At 45.1% G+C, this 23,282-nt stretch overlaps 1 protein-coding gene across 1 annotated transcript in view; it reads right to left on the bottom strand.

Moving 5' to 3' along the window:
- SPG7 (SPG7 matrix AAA peptidase subunit, paraplegin) overlaps positions 1 to 21,062 on the bottom strand; it is a 32,576-nt gene extending 11,514 nt beyond the window's left edge. Inside the window, exons 1-10 of the mRNA XM_067302344.1 lie at positions 20,916 to 21,062; positions 19,705 to 19,807; positions 18,289 to 18,378; positions 13,608 to 13,858; positions 12,890 to 13,029; positions 9,914 to 10,016; positions 8,272 to 8,397; positions 7,553 to 7,715; positions 6,629 to 6,802; positions 563 to 687 (exon numbers count right to left, since the gene is read on the bottom strand). Of these exons, the coding sequence (XP_067158445.1) occupies positions 563 to 687; positions 6,629 to 6,802; positions 7,553 to 7,715; positions 8,272 to 8,397; positions 9,914 to 10,016; positions 12,890 to 13,029; positions 13,608 to 13,858; positions 18,289 to 18,378; positions 19,705 to 19,807; positions 20,916 to 21,047 (1,407 nt within the window). The 5' untranslated portion in view covers positions 21,048 to 21,062. The remainder of the gene's footprint in view (positions 1 to 562; positions 688 to 6,628; positions 6,803 to 7,552; positions 7,716 to 8,271; positions 8,398 to 9,913; positions 10,017 to 12,889; positions 13,030 to 13,607; positions 13,859 to 18,288; positions 18,379 to 19,704; positions 19,808 to 20,915) is intronic.
- Positions 21,063 to 23,282: the final 2,220 nt, after the last annotated feature.

The raw sequence follows: 23,282 nt of genomic DNA on the forward strand, positions 1-23,282 counted from the left end.
TTTCAAAACTGTGGTACAATTGTCAACACAGCAGACATGGTGGACTACCCTAGTAAACGGATCTAGAAGCATTCAGGAGGAGAAAAGTCACTCAACAGGCTGCGTAAAGGAAAATGAGGAGCCTGATGAGGATAGTGCGGATGATAAACCGACATGACAAATGGTGCTCAAGGCACATTACAATTTGAGCTCTCCTCACAAAGGCAGCACAAGTTAACTTGCCAATTGGGTAGTTCCTGATTTCCTGGAGAGAGGACACATATTTCTGCATCTCCATGGCAAAGAGAACCTCACAGAAGAATTTGCTGCCAAAGCCCATACCAGAGCAAGCGCAGACACTTAAAAACAGCAAGTTGTCATTTCAGAAAAACAAACAAGTGCATTAGCATGTCAGCTCTTTGATTTAGGGCACAGGAATAAGAACGAAGGCAATCATAAGCCTGCCACCTCTATCTTCACCAAGCTCAGCCTTTGCCAGGCCAGTGAATCATTAGCAAGTAAAAGACTGGGACACCTGAGTCATTAGCATTATGGGAAGGACAGGGCAGTGGGTGGAACATACCTGCAGTGTTGGAAGATCAATAAAGATGTGCCTGTCAAGTCTCCCGGGTCTCATCAAAGCATTATCCAAGACATCGGCACGGTTGGTAGAAGCCAGCACTATGACATGATCCGTGGTCCCCATTCCTGCAGCAAAACAAGTACAAACAAGAGGGAAGATTTTCACTATCACAAAGATGCTGCACTGCAAGCACACAAAGGGATGGGACAGGGCAGGATGCAGAGAACATCTTACGCAGCTTTATCACAAAGCCACATGGCGCTTACAGCATCCTCTGGCAGCTGAGGCTGAGGAAGTGTTCTTCTGTTCAGTTAGGAACACGAGACAGGAAGGGACCTCCCAAGTCATCCAACCCAGTCTCCGGTCATCACAGACGCTCTGAAATTTCCTTTTCACTTAATCCCCAGCTTAAAACCAATTTTGTTTTTTTTGCCACAACTGGAAATTGCTCCAATTGGAAACCAGAACAGAATCTCTCTATTCTGACAGGTTAGAATATGCCCTCTCATCCCCAGCCTTAAGTCAGTTCCTGTTCGTTTAGTCCCAAGTTGAGCAAATATCACTGTTAGCTGAAATAACCTGTTCCTGTTAGCTGAAATAACTCTTCCCTCCCCAATATTTCTGGGGAAAGCCCTCTCTGCTTTCATTTACTTTCAGTCTTCTGTCACAGGCAGGCCACTAGGATCACCGAGGGAGGGACAGGCTTTCTTCTGACCTGCTCAGATTAACGCAAAAAGAGAGGACATAGCCTTGCCATCCAGCAAGGGGCATGTTACAGAGCAATTTGCTCTGTGCCTTTTCATTCAACTTTTATCACTCAAAAGGCACCCAGGCACACTGCAGATCAGTGTGAGGATCAGTCCTGCAGAACTTGCAACAGACTTCATGTAGGCAGGGGCAGAATGCAACCAAGCAGCTTTGCAGCGATGATTAGCACACACTAGCTCAAGCCACAGCCGGGCAAGGCTTTGTCTCCAGGTCTTAAAGACAAAGGGAGCATCAGGATTTAGAGGTTTTGAGAGCAGCCTGAAGTATGGAGGCATCAAAGACAGGCAGGCCTTCCAGGGGAAGCCAGAGCACTAGCAGCTGGAGGAGAACAGAGAGGGGCAGGTGGCTGTGTTGCTTGGGTGGGAAGGAAGAGATCAAGTTGAGTCACTGAACCACACTGCTTATTTATTACATTCCAGCAGAGGCCCCCGGGTATGAGTCACCTGCTTACAGCAGATTTAACAGCCCTGGCATAGAGCAGCCTTCCCAGGGAAAGGACGCGTTAGTCCCATGTGCTTCCTTCGCTGCCAAGTCACACGCTGCAGAGAGGCAGCTTTATGCACGTAAGCCAGGTGAGTTGCAGCTCCCTCCAGCTCCACCGGAAGAGCTGCCAAATGTGTCAATGTACAAGAGCTCAGCAGAGAGATTAAAGTTAGAGGTAAGTCAGAAGATTGGCTCTTTCAGCTTGTGCTATAGCAAACCTCAGTTCTTCCTCCCTGCAGGATGCTGTCCAAATAAGCTCCTGAAGACGACAAAGCCCATGATCCTTCAGGTGTGTATTACAGTGCACTTTGGAGTGTGATAAATAAGCAGAGAAACTGGCAGGCACTCGGGGGATAGCAAGCTTCATTCACACAGCAAGACTAGACAGTACAATACATTATCTGCTTTGCAGCTGGGAAGACTCAGTCTTAAAATGGGTCTAACTATTAGAACGAGTTTAACTAAAACAGAACCACAGAACGCATCCTTCTTGCATCAGCTTTTGCCCCACTTGCTCTCAGTATGCATCCCAGTAGGGTGAAACACGGCTCCAAGAAATCTACAACAGCGACCTCCGATTCACGTTTGTGTTCCCAGTGCAATGTCACCTGGCATGTCACAGGCTTTGGCTTCAACAGGCAAGGATCAGTCATATGACCAGTCTATGAAAACACCATCTCAGTCATACCAACAAGTTAAAAACGGCAATGAAAATTTAGCCTAAAGAGAGCCTTCATATCTGCAGTGCTTGTAACTGAAGCCACTTTGAAAAGGAAAGAAAAAAAGGATCCACTTGAATTGGTAAGAGCTCTGCTTCCCCACAGACACAGAGCATGTTACTTGGATGGGCATCTCATCTGCATTATTACACTGTGTAATTTTACAGCTGTTTGTTCAAAAGCATTTTGGGCATCATCTGCGTACAGTATCAATGACAGAGCCACCTTTGTAAGGGAAGCCTCCAGGCAGAAGCATACGTAAGAGCATAACTCAGGGAGGTCCTGCCTGAGCACGGCGTGTGGAGAGCTGCTGCCGAAAGATGTCCCACATTTCATTCATAAAACACAGATCAGACCAGGACATTCAAGCTCCTCTGTTCTGAATGCATTTGAGAGGAGATGTTTGGGTCACATCCCTCTTCTGCTTGTTTGCAGTTTGCATGTGAAGATTCACTATTCAAACCAGGCACCTGTTTGGACAAAGACTGTAGTACACACATCACTCTCCTTTTAGAGACAGCTTCAGTATATACGGGGTCCCTCCCATCCCTCCCCTTCTCCCACCAGATCCTGCTGCTTCCAGAATATGAAGAAAGCTGTCAGAGTGAAGGAAACCAAGGTCGCTTGTAGAGGAGCACTATGATTACTCTGAAATCTGCATACCAGAATTACCAAGCGTCAAACTACACATTCATCCCATATAGCTTAGCGTAATGGCTTTTTTTTGGGTGTCCTCATCCTTCCTCTAGCCTGCAGAGGAGGTTCCCATACAGCTCTGACCTTCCTTTTCTTTACCTTACCTCTGAGTAATCTCACCCAAAACAAAGAAATTCAACATTCACTGGTAAACTGATTATCCACAGATCTCCTTCTATACTTTTTTCCCCCCCTCAAATTAATAGCTGAACTCAGCTTTGTGGTGTTGCCTTCCAGAAGCTCAGCCATCAATTTAAGCTAAAAGACAGCTAAAACAGAGGTCTTACCCTTCTGTTTCAGGGCTTCCTCATTACAAACACTTACCACTCTTCCACTTGTGCTTGCGTAGAACTGTTAACCTCCCCAAAACCTTATGCACCATTCTCCTGAAAACTTGATTTCGCCATGATGCACATAACACTTCAGTGTTCATTTGGGTAACATGCTCTGTTAGATAACACTCCAGTAACACGTGCCAAGATCAGAGCTTCAGAGTACAAGCCAATATTAAGTCCATGTTTCTTGTACTAGCCTGACAGTCCTTGCCAGCTGTCTCTCATTTGACATTGTAAGCTCCTTGGGCTATTTTTTAGCATGTGTTTGATAAAGCACTTAACAAAATGAAGGACTTAGTACATGATCTGTATGAGACACGAATAAATAACTAGGCAATACAAACTTATAAATAAACAACTAGGCAGCACATAGCAAGCAAGTTGCTTCTGTAGGGACTTTTAAAGCAAATATGGAAAATATCTGTGTTCTAAACTCACTTTCAAAGGGAATTGTGCCCTAATTTCTGAATTAAGACCCCCCCCCCAAAAAAAAAAACACTAAAAATTTTAATTCTAATTCTGCACCTAATTTCTACAGACTGGAAGAAATCACAGCCATTTTCATTTTTAGCACAGAGATGCAGATTGCACAGACTACATATTCCTGAACAGTCAGATGGGCCTTCTTTTGATTCAGTGTTAACCTGTTCCCACTTTATCCTGTAACAGCCAGGAAAAAAAAAAAAAACACCAGAACTGGGACTGTTGCTATTCTATGCATCACTACCAGTCTTTTCCATCAAGATATCTACTATACAGATATAGTTGTAAACAGTTATGTTCACTCCAAGTAAATTTACATGCTTGGCCAAGTTTCCTAAAAATTAAAGTGCAAAGTCTGATGGAACTGCACACACATTTAGGGTGATTTCTGATATTTGCATGGCACTGTGTCCTTCAAAGACGTTCCTCTGATAACTGGATTCCTGTCTGATTATTTAGGAGCTACTTAAAGCTCATTCCTCTCCTTCAAAAACTTTACGGAGCCTGGCCTGAAGCAGACAGAGGTCTGGAAGATCTCTGTTCAGCAGGACCACTCTGCCCTGTTTGCACCACGCTGTGCTCTAGCTTACAATTTCTCCTTCTTCTGCAGCAAGGGCAGAGATCCAAAATTACAGATCGTCTTGTGCGCACTATGGAGGAACTTCTACCCTTTGCTGCAAATGTTTTCATAAGTCCCAGCTTCTCTCCTTGAGAGGAGAAGGTTTACCCCAGAGCAACTTCCAGAAGGCAGCCTTGCTGGGGAACCACAGGAAATGTTTACTTCAGCATGGCTGCACCCTCCACTTCACTGCAAACATTCAGTAAAAAAAGCAAGCAGTTTTAACCACTAAGACCTGGAGAAAGAGGGATGCTTTTAGTGCAGGACTCCTTAATTTTTCATTTGAAGAGTCTGATGAGAGAGTGTCAGAGTTATAGCCAAGGGGAAAAAGAAAACAACAACAACACAACCCACACAGCTGTCCCACAAAACAGCAGACTGATACAACCACTCCCTGATGGGCAGGTAATTTATCCCCTCGCCCAGCTCTGCGATAAGAAGATTTAGCAACAGAAGCAGTGCAAGTTGGGTCAGTGCTGCAGGCTCTGACAGACTTAGTCATGACTAAGAACAGCCAAAGGATCGTTCTTTTTGACATTTGTGTGAAAGTGTCTGAGAAAAGGGCTGACTTCAGACGCAGTACAGCCAGAAACAATCCAGAAGTGTGGCATCAAACCAGGACTTGCTTGCAAAGCTTATCACTCCCTGTTTTGATGGGGATCCTGTATCCAGGCAGGCAATGTTAGAGTTGCTGTCAAAGGACAACAGAAGAAATATATTACATTGCTTATTTCCCTCTGGGACAACTAAACTTTAAAGCTTATCAGGCTTTAAAACACTACCTGTCTTGGACAAAACATAACAAGTATTAAAGAATATTTAATGGCCAGCTGGATCTAAATGTTACCCTCTAAACATAGCAGTGCCCTTGCTGCCAATTCACTTTCTTTTGGTTCCCCAGTACTGTAAATTATTCCTCTCCAATCGCCAGTGGGAAAACATGCTGCTGAACTGAAGCCATTTACTACAGTAAGAGCCTTTGGGGTTGCTGCCCTCTGCCAGCCATGATCTCCAACGCACATTTTGTTTTGGTTTCATGAGTAAGTGGATGCACACGTGGTCATTGGTACAAATTCACTCTGGATGCGACACTACACTCATCCGACACAAACTCTTTGGAGCACAGTCAGCAAACCAGATGGCTCCAGGGTTTTAAATTTACTAGATCTAGCCCAAAACTCTTTAGAGCCTGTGTAAAAGTCTAGATTTTAAGAGGGCTATCTCCACAACCTAGTCACAGCACATACTCAGAGATCTGTCCAAAGCCCAATTACTTCCCAGACACTGTCAGCTCTGGAGTAGTCCTGTCTAATTCTCCAGTGACAGAGGAAAAGCGGTACGATACAGAGCCTTCACAAACAGGGACTAAAGATGGGGTACACTGATGCAGATTGTGTTTGAGGAGATTCCTGAGAATTCTGCAGGGAAGGATGGGTCAGCACAAAGCAAGTACTGGGCACACAACTTCCAAAAACCCTGTACTGAAGAGCAACTGTTCTTTCTCCTCTGCTATTCAGTCAATGTAGCAGCTGGAGAAGGGGGAGAAAGCAGAGAAAGGACCCACTTCAGGTGAATGATGCAACTACCTCTGAAATCAGAGAAAGACTAGGCAAGGCCACACCAGGGTCCACATAGGAAAAACCATCCTTCCTTTCAGGTCCTCAGACCCTCCCCTAAGCAGCAATCTGAAAGACAGTTATCACTTGTCATGCAGAGGGACTTTCAGCAAGGACATTATTAAGCTATAGGGCTGGGCTTTGCCCTGAACAGACTGTGAAGAGTAAGCTAGTCTTGTCCCCGGAAGAGAGGAGTGAGGTTTGTTTCAGTGCAACTGTAAATACTTCAGCAGGAAGAGAACGTTGAAGTCTGACAATTTAAAGCAGGAAAAAGACGTATAAGCCAACAGCTTCGATATCGAAGGCAACAAGGGCCCAACTGCTGACAGGCAAAGAGAAATACTCACCATCCATTTCCACCAGCAGCTGGTTTAAGGTCTGTTCCTCCTCAGCATTGGCAAAACCAGATACATTGGTTGAGCGCTTCTTGCCCACAGCATCGATTTCGTCAATGTACACGATGCAGGGTGCACGAGCCTGGGCTTCTCTGAAGAGGCTCCGAACTCGGGCAGCTCCAAGACCTATAGGGCAAAGCAAAGAACTGAGCCTCACAGCTGAAATTGTTAGCACAGCTGGAGAGCAAGGTTGCTGGCCCCCAGGGAGACACCTGATTCTGGGCAAACCCTCAGTGCCTGACAGTCCTTCTCCCTACACTCTAGGCACAAAGATACAGTCACAGAACTCACATCTCTACTCCTAAGGCACTGCTCCAAAACTGCAGGGACTCCTCACAGCTCCTGTAAGAGGAGCTCTGTTCCCAGCTCCAAGCATGAATTCCTGTTCCTTCCATGGGTCAGAAGCTGAAATATTCAGCATGTTCCTTCACACAGACCCTTGTCTGGTCTTAAGAGGTCTAAGAGGAAGGAAGAAAAGGAGGAAGATGGAAATCCCAAAGTAAAAAGCAGCCATAGTTCTATGCTGAAAATCCATCAGCATTCTCATATAAGGAAGGCAGCTTCTGCTGATGACTTTAGTTTGGAAATACTAACGAGTATAGGGCAGTCAGAGGCAAGTGCTTCCAGGTGAAGAACCATGGCTACACAGCATCAGAAGCAAGCAACTAGCAGTACAGAGAACATGTGTTTTAGGTCCTAGATAACTAAGTACCATCTACAACTGAAAACCTTATGTATCTTCAACAGAAATACTCAACTCAGCTTCCACATGCAAAGACAGGCTAAAAGTCTGTTTTCTGCAAGAGGTCCAGCCAGCATTCTCCAAATCTACAACAGACCAATTAACCCCTGCTCCCTTCCTCCTGAGGAGCTTACCTCCTATCACCTCCACAAACTCAGAGCCCGCCATGGCCAAAAATGGCACTTGTGCTTCTGTAGCCACTGCCTTAGCCAGCAAGGTCTTCCCGCAGCCTGGTGGTCCAAGTAACAAGGCACCTTTGGGAACTTTAGCCCCAAGCTGAAGGTAGCGATCAGGACTCTATAAGCACAACACAGCTCTGTCAGATCCACAGCTCATACGAAACATCTGCAGAAGAATGTGGCCTCCCAGAGCTTTCTGCTATTTTTTCCATTCTGATAACTCTGAGCTCCCAACAGGAGCAGTTATCTCTGCACTCTGTTACAGAATTGGAAATACAGAGATTGAGTCATGTTGATCACAGCATAAACAGTTGTCAGCCTATTTAAGCAGAGACTGTTCAGTATGATGCAGGATGAAGAGAAAAATATACTCTCCTCCCCAGGTTGCCCAGCTATCTCAGAAGATAGGCAGCAAGCACTTATTTTTTTTTCTTTTTTTGTAGGGCGAAGAAAAGGCAGAGGAGAGAATTCAGCACATTTAATACAATCCTGGCACAATCAATCAAACAACAGGTGAGCATGGGCACTTCTGCCTCTTAATCTAATGTTTTCAGCACAGATAATCATGATCAACATTAGGCCAGAAACACAGAAAACGAGAGAAGCTCTTATGAAGGCTGCATGGCAGATTCATCCACTCCACTTCCATTACAGGACAGGTGTAAAGTTCTTACCTTTAAATAATCCACAAATTCTTTGACTTCCATTTTGGCCTCGTGCATTCCTGCTACATCCTTGAAACCAATCCCTTTTCCAGATTTCCCATCCACAACAGTGAAACGAGCCATTTTCAGCTGGTTCTGTGGAAGGCAGTACAAGTAATGAAGATGTGCTCTGACTTCGGATAAGGCAACAGTCTGAAAAGGCTGTTTGATGTACCTCAGGAGACAGCAGAGCACAGGTATAAGCCCCCCCAACAAATGCCCACTAATGCATTGGTATTTTACCATCTTCTGCTTTGGAAATTGTTCACAGCCAGATTGCATAACTGTTGACTCAGAAACTTTATCCATGTTTCATTGGTAACGGACAGCATAAGCCTGCAGCAATATTCCTGACATAATCCAACTCAAGTTCCCTGTAGACCTGGCAAGGATACTTATTAAGTATGTGCAGAATGCTCAAAACCTTAATTGGGATCTGCTCCCCCATTTCTAAGTGCTCCGATCTTTAATATGTTTGGGATAAGCATACTTTTGAGAAATATGTATTGCTGGTAAATAACTGTCAATACTTTCTTGTAAATGAATATAAACAGACACTTTGCACCACTGTCCAATGCTGCTACCAGTTTCTATTACAACACAACCCAGAGATGGAACTATAGGCTCTCAAATTTAAGAGGTGCCATGTTTCAGTCTCCTTGTGTGTGTTAAGCCACAGTGACAGTCAAAACAACAATTTAGTTAAACACTTTCCTTGTAACTGCTCATTATGTTCTGCTGAAAACAGCTACTTAGGATTTTTTTCTCTTTGGAAGAGTTTGTAGCTTCTCAGGCCTTAGAAACACAGGCTTCTCCAAGCAAAGAGTTAAATGCGCAAGGCCTGGCAGTCCCCACTTATGCAAAGGCAGAATCTAGTCCTTAAGGCCCTCATTATTCAACACTTTTTGAAACTATTCTTCTCTTCCAAGCAGCTGCACCCCTTTATACAAAGTGAAACTCAGAGCCAGAGGAGAACTGCATAAGAGACCTAGTGGAAAACTTCTTAACAGGGGACTGAATTCACCACTATTTTCATCCCAAAGTCCCTGTGGTCATTGCCAGTGCACCCAGGGCCTATTTCTACAGAGTTTCATCAGCTGATCCAGTCAAGGGTGGAGGAGAGAAGTAGGAGATTTGACTGATGTTGCAAGTGAGGCATGTGGCGTGAGGGGAAGCGGCCAACACATAATGAAATCCAGAATTTGAACTTTTTTTTTTAATAAATTGAGAAGTCATTTTGCAGAAAGCAGCGATTCCTACTGCTGGCTGTATGGGAGGCATATTGGCAAGACCCAGTGAAAAACACCATCTGCAGCTGCAACTCATTAGTAAGCTTTGAAAATAGCAGAGCAAACTGGACTGCAAATTCACTGAGCTCAGCCCTTCCTGTCATTGGGGAAAGAAAGGGCCTCAGCTAAGGCCAGTTACTGTACAACCTAATCAGATGATCAGGGCAGGAAAAGATGCAAGATGTGTCAAGACTGCAGAGTCCTTGGCATCAGTTAATTCTCATCCTCTGTTGACTTTACTGGGGAAAGGGGAGGAAATTAGGCTAGCAGAAGACAAGACTGCTCACAGGCTGCAAAACAATGTCAAGACACAGGATACTTACAAAGGCATTGAATCCTCCTACCCGGCTTGCCACCCTAATAAGGCGAAAGATGCTCCACAACATAGACACAGCCACGAGCGTCACTATCAGGGAAATCACGTCACTGAAAGGACAAAAGCAGGTCAGGTACAGATGGAAGCATTTGGCCACAAGAAGTATTATTAGCTTGGTAAATATTACCCAACGCAGCTACTTTCAGTATTTTAAAGATCCTGGCATTTAGGCTAGAAGCACAGCAATGAGCAGACACGACTAAGAAAATGGCACCTTTATGATTTTAGGTTTTTTTTATATATTTATATTTTTATATGTGTACATGTGTGTGTATATATACATACGTACACATATATACACACATACACTTGTGTGTGTGTGTGTGTATGTATGTATATATATATATATATATATATATATATAAAAAAAACTGAAAACCCAACAATTACATAATCTAAAAAGTTAAACAGAGGACACTGGCAAATGCTGCTTACAGCTGTGGAAGAAATTCTACCTTACCATCCCTTTCAGAGGCATTGCTGCTCATGAAACAAATACAACCTTCAGGCAGTTGAATTATACCCAGACCAGAATCCAATGGGACCAGCAGTCCAGGCAAAGAGAGTTTGCCACAGAAGATCTGTGGCTGGCAATACTAGGAGATACCTACTCTCTCAAACCTGGGGAAAACCCCAGCACAAGTCAGCCATTAAGAAGCTGCTCCATCTATTCTGGTTGGCCCTCCCTGGCCAAGCATCTTAGAAGTCCCTTGTGTCAGAAGAAAGGGCTACAGCAACCAACATAATGAATTTTCTGGATCTTTTGCAATGCTAATCACATGAGAAAGGAGATGTGGAACAGGGACAACACTGCAGATCTTACACAGTTACAGGACAAACTCACTGAGATTGAAATCCCTGTGAGCTCCAAACACTGGATGTTTTTTTAATAGGAGGAAAAATGATCAAACATGCCAGATGACGGGCTGGGATCTGAGGGACCATAACGCAGCTCCCTGTTCTGCTACAGATGCCCTGCTTGACCCTGTCAAATCATCTGGCCTCATCACACTTCTGTTTCTTATCTTTAAAGAAGGAGCATGTCTTCCGTCCCTCACAAAGGGATGATTTACTGAAGCAAGGGGACCAGCATGCGCCATACACCCAGCTGTGTTTATTTCTTCTCTGTGAGAGATCCTAGGCAACACTGGGAACTGAAAGTCACCTCCAATTTGTCAACTGTGCAAACAGATTAATTCTGAAACAAACTGAGTGCCCATTTCTCGGAGAGAACTGAATCCAAGCTGTGAGTGCTCTGCACCTCACAGATTAAGGTTCCAAGATCCTGGAGTCTCCCAAAAGAATACAGATCCTAGAACACCCCTTTGAAGAATCTCCTTCTGGCGGCTGGGGAAGCAGCCTGCGTTCCTGGATGATTTTAACTTTTCCGTTTACCTTCTGGTATGCAAAAGTTTGACAAAAACTGGCAAATTCTGAATTTCAGCTAAAGATCTCATATTGCATGGTCAAATAAATAAATAAAAAGTTTAATCTTCATATAAACCATGTATCACAGTATGTAAAAGCAGTCCAGAGGTCAAGCAACTAGACAATATACTGTCCAGATAGCTGAACATGACACTTAGGCACGTCTCACATTGAAGTACGGCCTCCAGGAAGAAGAGTTACATGCACTGGTCATCCCCACCTCCAAAAAGAAAGACACCATGCTCTGATCCCCATGAGCTCCTGAAAAAAGAGGATGTACACCTCCACTTCACATGATGTACAAGCAGGTGACCAGGCCATCTTGGAAGATAATTATAGCAGTATGAAGCTATTTTTCTCAGTTTTCAGGGAAGGGAAGTTCTTAGCAGACAAGATTTCTGCACTACATCTCTCTAGTACTTTCAGATAAGGAATTAGTTGAAAGCTCGCCCTGTGCTCAGGTCTCTCCACACACTTACGGAAAGCATCTTACTACAACAGTATAACAGCTGCCAGGGTGCTGGAGCTCCTGGACTTGTTTAGTATCCCAGTAAATTAGCTTTACAGGTCTGTTTTGTACTCTGGACCCCATAAATCCTGTTTTCCAAGAACAAGCTGCCAGCCTTAATAGAAGGGGACATAAACCATAGCAGCAGCAAACGACCACACAACACTAGAATGGCATACAAAAAACACAAAATAAAGTCTAGACAGCACTCTCAAAGTCTTTTGACAGATTTTTTTCCCTCTTCTTGCTCATTGTAGCTTTATTTCAGAACTAAAAGCTTTGAGCCTTGTTGATTTTTTTTTCTTCCCCTTTAAACAAAGAATCTTGGTTTCAGGTAACAGAATAGGACTGTGAAATTAATAAAGCACTCATTTCTCATTGACATTTCTTGTGTCTTATCATCAAAGCTGCTCTGCTCAGTATGTGGCTCACAGCTGGAGCCAACACCAGCGCATGCTAGTCTCTGATCTACAGCTGTTGGAGAAATAGGCCAAAACTAGGTGTTTATTTTTACAGACTGAAAAACTGACACAGGCCTTCCTCAGAGCACTTTAGTGGGGGAAGGCTCACTGCATCACTGGCATTTTCTGTAGACCAGGACATAACATCGCAATTGTTGAGCCTGTGGAGTCAGGATTTCTGTCAGACTCTGCACTTTAACAACTGATTAGGAGGACAAAGAAGTGTTCAGCTTTGCAAGAACTTACAGCAACTGATACAGACTTTACTCAGACTTGCTGACACTGACTTTAAATATTTTGGTCTACCACATGGTGCAGCTCTAGCCACCTCCTTGGGACCCTTACTCTTTAAATACTAGGACACATCTAGAGCAAGCCTATTTCCAAAAGATACAGTAAGTGCTCCAAAACATGGAACACTTTTTGTTCTGCATTTATACAACATTTAGTACAAAGACTTTCTTCTCCGAGTGAGGGATGTTGCCATCAACATAAGACCAACAGTAAGCACAAGTTTATATCATACTTTCCATAAAAGCCAGGGTGTTTGTAGGAAACGGGGAGTCTCTCTTTCTCATCAATATTCAGCTCATCCTCCGCGGCTCTCAACTTCTCTTCAAACTTGTCGATGTTTGCCACCCGCATCGTGTACAGCAGGGTAACGTTCTGGGGACATGAAATCAAGAGGACTATATTGGAGAATAAGACGCAGCAGTGAGCAGGAGAGGTGCACAACATTGATAAGTCAGACAACTGTTAGCCTTAAGTTGTAGCTTTTTGTGAACTGCACCAACAAACTCTTAAGGTGATAACAAGGACACTAGGACCAAAAAGGAAGTTAGGAACGCCTCTGATCTTTCCTAGCTAAACTAAAATCCAAACAGGAGAAAATATTTGAAACAAGATCTAGTAAAAAGAATTTACAGTCATCTTCTAGATGCCTTCAGTCATATTAAACTGAGCTGGTAAAGAAGAACCATTGAACTTTTCCAGCTTCTTGGACATCTCTTAAGATTTTCTTACAGGTAAATATTAATTATTCTTACAATTAAAAAACAGAAAAATCTTAGATTCCAAGTCAATATAAGCAGCAGAAGTCCCCAGAACTTCAAATACAAGGAAGAGAAAAATTAGAGAAGGGCCAATTTACCATCTATGGTTTAATTGAAGGCATATTCTTTAAATCAATTCTTCTCAACAGTTTACTCTAAGATTATTCATTCTAATTGTAGAAAGTCACTCACAACTTGTCCATGTGGAGTTCCTCCTGGGTGTAGATAAACTTCCACAATATCACTCTCTGGAACTACTTCAATTCTCTGGACCTCCCCCTTTGCCAGCATCTCATTCACAAAGTAATTCCAGGAAATGTTGGTCCCTTCTCTGTTCTCGCTGACCGTGAATCGAAACATCAGTAGTATGAAAGTTATGACGAGGAGTGCCCGCAAACGGTCAAGATGCATCTGATTTTCCCGTTTCCTGCGTTTTTCATCCTCTTTATTAAAGAAAAAAAAAAAGAGACAGAGAAAGAAAAAGAAAGATATGAGCATGTAATTGTGTAATTTTCTGACCCAAAGAAGGGACAATTAAACTACAAGGATTAACACAACGGTACCTTTTTTTTTGGTGGTGTTGTGTAATTGGTTTCTCCTGAAGCACTACAGAGGTATTATCTAGCTTGTATTGCACAGCCAATTTTCTGGCTTGGCTGACAGAGGTAAAAGAAGGTCGTGCAACTTGCCCAAGGTTACACAAGTGAGTCAGTTTTAGATTACATTACAGTTCCAGACCTTTCTGGTTTCTAGACTGCCAGACTATAGGGCCGCAGCTGCACATATGAAACAGCACCAGGTCAAAAGCCTGGTCATGAAAGGACAAGTAGTCAGATGCTAAATTAACAGTTGCCAGGAAGGAGGCAAATTTTGCATTCTGCTACTTTCAAATCAAATTTGCTTTGCCACAGCTACATTCAACTACTGGCCCACTTCTATAAAACATGGTTCTATACTGCCCACTGGTCAGGCTGCTGCTAACATCTCCACTGGAAAATATTAAAAGCGAGTAAAAGCAGCCACAGTGTCACTTTCCAATTACGTAGCACAGAATGACATGGTATAATTGTTTCTTGGTGAACTCCTGATCTGCACATCCTGCATCACAAGACCAACAGCATTTCTACTACCTAGGAGAATATCTACCTTTGTAGTAAATCTAAAATAGCACAGGAGACATCACACACAGTTTACCCAGGTAAATACACCGCAAATCAACCTCCTAGACTTAACAAAATTGCACAGATTTTCTCCCATAATACATAACTAACCTCATGCTCAAACAGGTTTAATAACCCGTACAAAATTAAGGGTCTGTATCAAAGAGGGAATCACATACCAGACGTGCTTTCACCTCCCCTTACTGTACTAGGGACATACACCGACGTGATGCCATGAGAAAAATGGATGGCTTACTCTGAATATTTGCCACCAAACCATTTTTCAGACTTTGAACTTTTTTTGGACTGCACTGGCAAATTCAAAATTCTGTGGTCTGCAAAGGACTGTCACAGTACAGTGGTCAAGTCAACAGCTAGCTATCATTTGAATTGTTAAAAAGACGACAAATTTCCCTTCCTCCCCCTCCAGTCATATGTGGATGTTCTTGATATATAATTTACCACTTGCTCTTGATATACAATTTAGCGTCAACAGCAACATGGCATACATAAATACTATTCTACACCCAGAAATAAATCAAGTCTGCACCACTGGATTGCTACTGCATCTGCCTGCTGCAACCCAGATTAGATTTATTTGCAAATTCATAACAAATGTTCTGACACTAGCATTTATCACTAGCCACCAATTAGATCCTATACACAGTGCAACAAAACCAAAGGACAAACGTACGACCCAGTCAGATGCTAAAAAAAGTACTCTGTCCTTCAGATATGCAGCATCATTTTTCACTTGTTTCCTAGCTCTACTCCACATTTAACAGGAAAGGCTTGTACCTAAATAGAAACAATGCAACTTTTCAGATAAGGTCATAATTTCAAAACAGAGCGACAAGCTCAGACACTGTGTCCAGCCCATCCACCTTGTTCTTTGATGCCATCTCCTCACTTCTGTGTTATCTGCTAGATTCAGCTTTATTAGAACAAAGCAAATTCATCACAAAGCTGCAGGCTTACATCCAGTACAGTCTTATTAAAGAAAATTAAACTATAGTAAGATAGAAGCCCTAGTCTGGGCAATATCCTGAAATGCTGAGCAAGTTCTAAATAAAATGGTTCTACAGAGGAAATAACTCTAGAAAAGTGAGCACAGATACAAAGAAAGTCCATCTACTGCTAGGTAAGTTCCCTGGAGATCTCAGAGTAAACTATTGCTAAAGCACTTTTCTGTATTAAATTTCAGTCAAAGTCAAGATGCATGTAATATATTCTAAAGCACACATAACTGAGGAGACTATCACAAAGAGATCACAATAGTGTGAAAACTGGCCATTAGGTATCTCCACACAACCTCTCCAGTGTCTAAGAATTAGACTTGTCTAGGACGTTTAACCTATAGCTGAATAACTTCAGAAAACACTACCATTTCTAGAAAGCTGGAAGACAACGCAAAGCCTTCTTCTACTTCACATTTAATTTGGGACAAAATTAATCTCTTTCTAGTTTATGTAAAAAGGGGCTATCTTTGCAGTATAGCGCTTGCATTGCACTGTAAGCTACTCCACTATATTTTGTAAATAAGAAGCAGTAGCTGGAAGTGACACTTGCAAGCAACAGCTGCAGGAATGCTTCCAGCTCTTCAGTCTCAGAAAGCCTCCATAAAACAATGATTTGCCATTAACCCCAAATCTGAACTCTCCGATTAAAATCTTGCAAAAGCTGCAGTGACAGTTTGAAGAGTTCTTTTTAATAATTGCTGCAGAGATGAGTATTCCCCTGGAGACATGGGGTAGCATTCCACCTCCCAAAGTCAAGTTACCCATTAATCACAGGAGAAAAGAGGCCACAGAACACAGCGTGTTACTGTTTACTAATTTTAACAGCTACAATGCTTCTCCAAGGCTCTGTGCTCACAGTCACCCTGTGTGGTCTTGCAGACACTAGGCACCCCAGCCTCAAAGCTCCGACTTCCTTAATGAGGGAACTGCGATACCTGCACTAGCATCCCATTACAGACTTCGTCTCAGTTCAACAGATCAAACAGGCAGAGCCGCTGTTCTTGGCTTAAAGACACCGCATGCAATGGCATGAGTCAGACTAGAAGTGATCAGCAGTTGATTGCTTTTACTTCAAAACCTGAACCAAGAGGATTCCACCACTGTGTTTAAGCACAACAAAGAAAACTGTAAAAAAGAAAAAGACTTGTCTATCTGATGACTAGCAGGTAAAAGTTTATAGTATAATTTACAAAACAGAAATGTGATGTGTGAGCCTTCAATTTAGAGCGTATTTAACCCTCACTCAGGGGTCTGGGAAACAAATAAGCAGCACAGCAGACATCCATGTAAACTCTCTTAAGCCATCAGCAGCCCCTGTAAACATCAACTAATGTCGTAAAACTAAGGTGCTCAGGTCTGTCACACTTCAGCAAGCATTACTGACAGATAGGAAAACACGATACTTTCACCTGGGCCACTTCTGACACCTTTCAAAATAAAGCCCTAAGCCAGTAGATAAAGGATGTGCCATCAGTTGTGGGACATCACAGCTAGAAACCTACACCACAAAGTCTGAAAACATTCCCATCCAGAGCCTGGGAACTTTACATGCACCTCAATTCTTGGGAGGCGGGAGAGAAGGAGCGTGCACTCAAAAACAAGCAAAGAATTTTCTTCAAAGCAGAAGGAAAGAGTCAAATTACACTTTTTAAATGGAATACAGCTGTTGTCAATCCACAAATAGCAAACAGAGTTGCTGACAATACTAAGGTTTGAAGGGACACCTGCAAATCAACTCATATTTGAAAAATGTTTGATGAAAACCTACTGGTAGAAGTTAACAGTGCCTCCTACAAGGATCAGGACAGTAGCCTGTCAAAAATTATGTAAGATTTTTGTCTAGTACACAAAAATTATTCCTATTTCCCCCACACACTTCCTTTTTAGGGTCATTAAATTCCTCCCCCTCCCACCCAACAAGCTTAAGGTACACAGAGGGCACTCCTCGACTTCTTGACATAATCTGGCACCCCACGTAGTTCCCTAGGTTCCAGAACACATTTAGTCAGATAAACAAAATTCTTCATTTTCAAAATAATCCTGTACACCAGGATGCCTGGGGCTTGGACAGTACAAGACATACAAAACCCAGTATCTAGGAAGATTGATTATAAAAATGAAAAAGTCTGAGCAAATACTATTAGTAATGCAGCTAAAAAACTCTTCAAAGAATCTATTTTTAACTTTACTCCATAAATCACTAGAGGTAGAGACACACAATACACAGTGAAGGGAACTTAAATACAAGAAAGAAATGGAATTCATCTTCAACTTGAACTGACTAATAAAGAACTGTATGCTAAAGTGCTCTACACAAAAAAGAACCCCAAACCAGAAGCCAGTAACTACTACTGTTCCCTTTTGTAAAGTAGGGAAAAAGGGCAAACACAAATTAAATTATTTGCATGGGATGCAAAGTGGCACAGAAAAAAAAAATAAAAATAAAACAACAGTTCAGGACCTGTCTTAAGCCTTAGTACTCCACCAGCTAAGCCAAAATACCCCTTCAAACTTATCAGCAATACAAGCCTATGGCTAAGAACAAGCTACAGCTACAGCTCTGCAGAACACGGAGAGAATCTATCATTGTGAACTGCTCCAGTATGAAGGTGGATCTTCCATGCTGTCCGCTCTTATCCCTCACACATGCTTGAAAGGTTCATTTCATTAAACATCCTTTTGGCACATACATACCCTCATCCTCCTTTGGAGTTTTCTTTTTGAATCCTCCATTCTGATGGTTACTCCCCTGAGATCTTGAAGCAGTAAAATAGTAAGTGCCACCTGCAGGCAAGCAGAGTTAAGCAGTTACTAACAGAAAATATCAGGTCAAAGCGAGAAAAAGGGACTAAGGACGAGAGAAACACATACGAGCTCCAAACGCACAGAAAGCTAAGTTCCACGTCCACCCAAGCGCACAGCCTCATTCGCCTGCCAGGGCAATGGGACAGCCTCACCAGAGGCAGTAATGGGAGGGACAGACTCCTTCAATCTTCCTATATTTTTTTGACAACCTCATCAAAATATAGCTCTGTTCAGACATTAACATAGCAAAGAAAATCATTTGGAGTGCTGGAACATTCACACATTTCCCAAGGCATAACCAAAGTTAACACTGGTATGGTCAGTTAACAACAACCTCATACTGGGAACTGCAAATTTCTATTAAAGGAAATGCATGTGCTAGAGCTAAACACAGGTTTCCTCAGTAAATGCTATTAGGACACCCTAAAAAAATCCAAGAAAGTAAAGATACAAACAGCAAAACTCTTGGTTGCTGCTAAAAAACAATCAGCAGAGGCTTTTTTGCCAGGAAAATGAAAAAAGCTCAGAAGCAAAATAACTGACTTAAGGACTGCAGCTTCCATTTCCCAGGGTCTTTCATGAAGGCAGCAGAAAGGGGAGAAGTCCAGGAACTGGGCTGCTTGTCAACTCTTACTTCCCCCAGAGGGTTCCCTGCCATTTGAAAGACTGCACAGATTCCTAACCAACTTTAAAAGGAAAAAAAAAATTTTTTTTGAACTCTTCAAGATAAGGCAGCCCAAGCTCACCAGATCCACACTGGCCAGAATGGCAGTGACGAGTTTTGTTCAAATCTCAAAGGCATCAGCAAATCTGTTTTCTCAGTGTGAAGAGGGTAGGGAGAAGAATAATTACTTTTGTGGTACATTTGGGGACTTTTGCTCTAAGAACTCCAATATTTTATATCATACAATTTAACTTGTTCCAAGTTCCAATGCAATGCTTTCAGGAATGAACTCATATGACGTGATTTCTGCCAAAGGTGAATGATACTTTTTAAGCTTTGCTAATGAGGCACATAAAAATTCTCCTGAAGAGTCTGCAGTTTTTAAATTAGCTTTTGCATCTAAATGACTCGAGTAAGCACTTATCAAACCAAGGTCCTTGGGGAAAGGTGCCATTGTTCAACCCCTTCGCCGAACAAAAACCTAGAAGCCCTGTAAGTGATTACATTGCTGCCTAAGCCAAGAACAAAACAGCTTTATTTCAGTTTCAGGAATACCTGCAGTGAAAGTAAGGAAAAGTCGATGCTCACTAAAGAAGACCTCCTTTTTCTCCCCACCAGTACAGTTGCTTTTAGGGACTCACCTAAGAGTTTCCAAAGCCTGACTGGATCTCGAATTATGTGTTGTTTCACTAGAACTCCACTGAGACCTTGAAATGTGGGGGTAAACGTTTGTGACAGAAGGCTCTGGAGAAAGAAAGAAAGGGGGGAAAAAAAAGAGACAACTATTGGAAAAGTACTGCACCTGCTTGCTGATTCTGTACTCCATCAGACTAAGATTTCTAAATATGAAAGAATTATGGATAAGTCCCAGCAGCAGCAGCTGGGAGACCTGAATATTATTCTTGTTTGTGCTGTGAACTTCCCATCTGACTTTGAGGATACTGTTTATAATCCAATTTTAGGTCAGCACATGTATAAATATAAACATGTACTCAACACATTTAAATACTGGATCTTTCTCCTCCTTGTACCTGTTCTGCACTCTAAAGATATGATGGAAGTTGATTCTTTCCAAAGAGCAGCAAGCTTCGCCTTCTTACAACTAATAAAACGCAAGGAAACCCCCAAAACTGAAAATCTTAGGAACTACAACTTTGTAACCCTTTTTCACGGCAATAAGGATAATACAGCTATTCCTCCTGGAAATTAGCACTAATCCTGCAGTATACACCCCCATTTAAAGGCAGTGTCGCAACATCTGAGCTGACAGGAACTAACGCCCTCCCTGAACACAACCCTTCCCTTTCGCGGATGTGGGATTCCCCGTCTCGTCACCCCTCCAGCGTGCAGGGGCAAGGTTTTGGGGCAGCAGCCTGGACGGACGAGGCTGAAATCCCTCACTCTTTTTTTCCTGTTTTGTTAGGCAGCTACGCCGCTGCTTGTGTCAGCCCAAGCGGGGAACTCCTGGGGATCAATTCTTTCCAGCACAGGACAGTTTGGCGTAACCTATAAATCGACCACAGGGCCCTGGCAGCAGAGGAACACGCAGGGACGCCAAAGCCTGGCCTGCTCCACAAAGCAGTGCCACGGCTGCCTCCCTCCGCGGCCCTCTCGGCCCGCCAGGGCTCCTTCGCTCGCGGAGCAAGGACGCAGACCGGTGCTAAATCATGTCGAAGGCCGAATTCGAGCAAGCCGCTTCCCCGCGGCGCCTCGGCACGACGGAACCACAGCGGCGGGCGCCGGGGCCGCGACCAGCGCGGGCAGAAAAGGCCCAAACGTCGCCGTCGCGCGGCGCCTCCCTACGCCACCGGCCGCCGCGAGGCCCCGCGCCGGGCCGCGCCGCCCCCGTTACCTGCAGGAGGCCTCCCGCGCCGTCGGGGCCGCCGCCGGGCCGCGGGCGGGCCCGGGCCCAGGCCCAGGCCGCGCCGGGCCGCCGCCAACAGCAACAGCGGCCGCGGAGCGGGAGCAGCCGCAGCAGCGCCATGATCCGCCGGCCGCCCCGCGCCGCGATACCTCCCGGGGCGGGGGGAGGGGAGCGGCGGCGCCCGCCGCGCCGCGGAGCGAGCGGGCCGCAGAGGGCAGGGCCGCGCCGGGGAGCGCCGCCGGGCTCGCCGCCGCGCCGGGGGCCGGGGCCTCAGCGGGGGCGGAAGTGCTTGGCGAAGGGCGGGCGGCCATCTTGGGAGCGGGCGGGCGGCGGCGGAGCTGCCATGGCCCAAGATGGCGGGCGCCGCGGCTAACGGCCGGGAGGGGCCGAGGGCGCCCCGCGGCCCCGCCCCCTGCCGGGCCCGGCCCGCGCCGTTGCCGCGGCAACGGGGAGACCCGGCCGGCGGCGGGGCGAAGGCGCGACTGGGCCGCGCTAGGCCTCGGCCCTCGGCCCGGGCCTAGGTCAGGCCCGCCGGGGCAGGCGGCCCCCGCGGCAGACAGGCCCCCCATGGCCCGGTCCCGGCCAGGCCCGTCTTGGCCAGGACCTGGCCCAGGGATCTGACAGGATTCCCGTCCCCTCGCCTTGGCCAGGCCCCCCGGGCAGGCAGGTCTCTGCAGCCCAGCCCCAGGCCAGGCCTGCCTGCCCGAGGCCTCCAGGGCCAGCAGGTCACCCGGCCCGGCCAGGCCCCCCAGGGCCGGCAGGTCGCCCGGCCCAGCCAACCTCCCTGGAGCAGGCAGGTCCCTAGGCCTGGCCTTAGCCAAGCCTCCCAGCATGGATTTAGGCAGGAGGGGAACAAGCACCTGGGAGGAGCAAGAAGATGCCTGCAGGCACAGGAGAGCGGCTGTGGTTGGGGCCACCTGCCGTCACCCTAGAAGCACGGCCTTGGCAGCAGGGACAGCTGGCACCGAGGGAGCAGGCGGTGCCGAGTCCGGTGGTGCGAGCGTGAGTACGCAACTAGCCCCGCTCTGGGATTTTTTCACTCTTTACATCATGTTCCACGTAGTTGTAGCAGCCAGGAAAAGAGAGAGAAACAACCTCTGGGAGGTTAGATAGTGTAACACAGAGAAAAGAGACGAGCTCCCTCCCTTTGCAGCTGATACTGGGGAAAACTCCCCCTCCGAGAGCTCAAACTTAGGTATGAGTTAGCTCCAAACACAGATGGAAAACAGTATTTAGTATCTGCAGCTGAGCTTGGTGGATTAACAAGAACCCTCAGAAGTAAATTGAGTGAGTGCACACGTATACATATATTTATATATTTGCACTTTGTCAGGCAGATTAGCTGGCCCCTGTGATCTCCTGTCTTCTGTGGAAAAGCCATTACAATGTGTCTGACAAGTCACAGTAGCCAAGCTGCAATGCTGCTGATAGAGTTTGCATTTAAAAGTAGTTCTGTTAGTGCCTGCGTGCAGTTTTAACAGTGATGGAAAAATCCCTTCAAGCATTATACCAGCGAGTGTCAAGGTTATGAGCAGTGTTAAGTTCCCTATGTACGGATATCACAAAGGTCATTGTATTTTAAGTCCCTGATCCCAAATCTTGTGTAATCTCTTCTTATTTTGCACTGGCTGTACACAGCAGAGTGGGTGGGCTTGGTGTCCTCTTCCAAGTATTTATGTGGGGCAGGAAGGCATTTCAGAACATAACCTGAGCGATAATGGATCTTCACATTTCCTCTGATCCCACCGTCTTTCCAGTTCAGGGTCTAAAAGCCGGTCAGCAACATAAGGTTTGCAAACACTGCTGTGTCAGTTAAGAGCATGAAAAGCCCACCCCACCCCCAGCGATGCAGCCAGAGGGGCCGGTAAAAGCTGTAAGGTGGAAGATCTTAGGGGCGATGGGAACCTTCTCCTTTGGGGGAGCAAGCTCCAAAGCAGCACCCCCAGACTTTTTGGACCCTTGGCCCTTGTCAGCCTTCACCCGCGCCCACCCAGTGCTGTCAGCAAATGCAGGTGTGGAGAGCCCGTGTGCTTCCCAGGAGGCTGGCCTAAGGTTGGCCCAGCACCACAGAGGTCCCCAGGCTGCAGGCCGGGAACGGCTGGTTTCCTCAGGAGGTCAGCACGGGCGCTTTAGGAACTGGAGCTCCGGAGGATAGGCCCTGCTGAGACATTTACCAGCTTCTCTCTAACCAGGGCTGTCACCAGGCCAAGCCGAATCTATGGATGACTTTAGGTATTGTCACTGTTGTCGCTTCACCTCCTGCAACTCGCCAGTCCTAGTGCATCTCAGGCATTCTTGAATGGCAGGTTGTGGGGCTACATAAAATAATAATTAATTATCTGTATGAAGGATCTC

The sequence above is a fragment of the Apteryx mantelli genome, chromosome 10, assembly GCF_036417845.1.
Source record: "Apteryx mantelli isolate bAptMan1 chromosome 10, bAptMan1.hap1, whole genome shotgun sequence".
NCBI lineage: Eukaryota > Metazoa > Chordata > Aves > Apterygiformes > Apterygidae > Apteryx > Apteryx mantelli.